The sequence below is a fragment of the Echinops telfairi genome, unplaced genomic scaffold (genome assembly GCF_000313985.2).
Source record: "Echinops telfairi isolate 266 unplaced genomic scaffold, ASM31398v2 ScPeMD7_7472;HRSCAF=8510, whole genome shotgun sequence".
NCBI classification, from domain to species: domain Eukaryota; kingdom Metazoa; phylum Chordata; class Mammalia; order Afrosoricida; family Tenrecidae; genus Echinops; species Echinops telfairi.
Window position 1 is genome coordinate 456,946 of NW_022111376.1, and position 2,179 is coordinate 459,124.

General features: G+C 46.5%; 1 protein-coding gene across 1 annotated transcript in view; it reads right to left on the minus strand.

The window, feature by feature from the left end:
- The window catches only part of LOC123521156 (synaptonemal complex protein 3-like), a 6,737-nt gene extending 5,249 nt beyond the window's left edge, over positions 1 to 1,488 (minus strand). Inside the window, exons 1-2 of the mRNA XM_045285474.1 lie at positions 1,484 to 1,488; positions 977 to 1,076 (exon numbers count right to left, since the gene is read on the minus strand). Coding sequence (XP_045141409.1) covers positions 977 to 1,076; positions 1,484 to 1,488 — 105 coding nt within the window. The remainder of the gene's footprint in view (positions 1 to 976; positions 1,077 to 1,483) is intronic.
- Positions 1,489 to 2,179: the final 691 nt, after the last annotated feature.

Below are 2,179 nucleotides of genomic sequence, written 5' to 3' on the forward strand. Positions count from 1 at the left end.
AAGAAACTTTAGTTTATCATTTCCAAAACTGATCCGATTGACCAAACCCAAATTTGTCAGTGTGAGCAAGAGTGTCTCTCGCTGGGTTAGGAGCTGTATGATAATGTTACCTGGGAAATCCAAGGACAAATGAGCCAGGAGCTCATGGAGCTCTAGATCTTATAGTATGTGGTAAGTCGGGGCTGACTCCAGCGCCCCTGGGAATGGCAGATGGCTCAGGCTTGCCCGTTATGAGGAAAGCATGCCCTGGTCATGAGGACTGGTTTATGGAAGGGGCAGTGATACAAACTAGAATAGAGAGAGTTCTCCTCACAGGGATTAAGCAATATTGTATCTGACCACTGGGGCTGTACACAAGTGTAGGATTGTAGGAAGCTGTCTCCTTTCCCATGGGAAAGAGCCTACGTTGGGCCTGAAGCCACCCTCCCCTGATGCATGATGCCATCCACCTACGGAAAACAGGGGACTCGCAGATAACGTGGTGGCTGCAAAATAAAAGGCTGAACGTTCAGGTCCTCCAAATAGTGCCTTGGGAGAAAGACCAAGAGATCAACATCCTAAAAAAAAATAGAGCAAAACAACCCAGACATTGAAAACTCCATAGGTCACAGTTCGAGTCTGACACACATGCGGTCACCAAGCACCGAGGTGAACCTGATAAAGTTCAAGGTGGTTCACAAGGCGTAAGGCTGCCCAATGTAAAGATTGTGAGGAGGGTCAAGGCCAAGCAGTGCTTCCTTCTGTTGTACGTAGGGTCACTTCCAGTCAGAACTGACTCGACAGCACCTAACACCAACAGCAACAACAAGAACAACACACTGCTCTACCGTGGTCAGATGCAAACCACATAGCCCACAGTGGGTGAGGGAAGCGAGCTCGTTCCTTGTCTCTATGACAAGGGGCTACGCTGTCCACTCCTTCCTACTTGAGACGTAGGGTCCCACACATTACTGAGAAAGTGAACCGGGATACCGACGCGTAGATTTTCTCTCTGCTGCTTAGATTTCTGCGCATTTTCATCCCACTGCTGAAACAGCATCTCAAACTTCTGGCTGTGTTCCAGAGCATACGCCTGTCTGCAAAACATAATGAGCACAGTCACATATCACACCAGTAAGAGAAAGAAGCATGCCAAGATCAATGTGAATTGATTAAGACATTTGCAATGTAAAAAACAGGAGTCTTTCCCAAAGATGCCCTTCCTTTTCTACTATCATTCTTAAGAGAAAAGAAGATAGGGTTAAGAGCAGCTGAAATTTTCAGGTGGAAAAGTAAAATGAAGGAGACCCTTCACATACTTTAGCTCCTGAAAAGCACAGAAGCCCTGTTGTACCCCTGGGTCGAAACCATATGAAATTTCCAAACAACAGTGAGCAGTAATCAGCCCCCCCCCACTTCCAATTTGTCACGACAAACATTTTGAACAAAAGAAGAGAAAATTTTGTGAAGTTTCCAAATTACTCATAATATAAATTCACTTTACGACATTATTGAATACAGTACAGTATCACAGAACTAATGATTAGACATTTTCCTTTATTAATCCAGCTTGCATATTTCTAGAAGGAATGTAGCTACTCCAAGAGTAAGACACTCTGCCATTTGATGTGCCTCACAGAGACTCTGTAGGATGGAGCAGAACTGCCCCGTAGGATGTTCAAGGCTGTCCCACCGTCAGAATACATCCATGACAGTATGTTTAGTAGTTTGGTGGCAGCAATTTTTTGGCGGGGGGGTGGGGGGGTGTCAGGAGGAGAACTGACTCTTTTTGGAAGCCGACTGTCACGTCTTTGTACCTAGGAGCTGCTGGTGGATTTGCACGTCACGTAACGGTCCTTGCACTACGAAAAGTCATCTGTAATCTTCAGGTGTGTAAAACAGGTGTGGCAGTTACATAATCTCCTGTCAACTTCCCAAGGACGCGGGAGTCTAGCCTGTCTATCAGGCCTTAGCCAATGAGACCTCCGTGTGGGCATGGCTTTCTCTTGAGCATTCTGGGAACGCCCATCTTCCTCCCTGGAGACAGACACGCATTTTCTCTCTGCTTTGTCTCCCTGGAAACATTCCTGTTGACAATCCACAGGGATAAACTGATGGAGCCAGAGCCCTAGAGCTGGTGGAGCCACTTGGGACACACGTCAATGCTGAGATGCTTCCACCACCACTGAATTCACAAAAC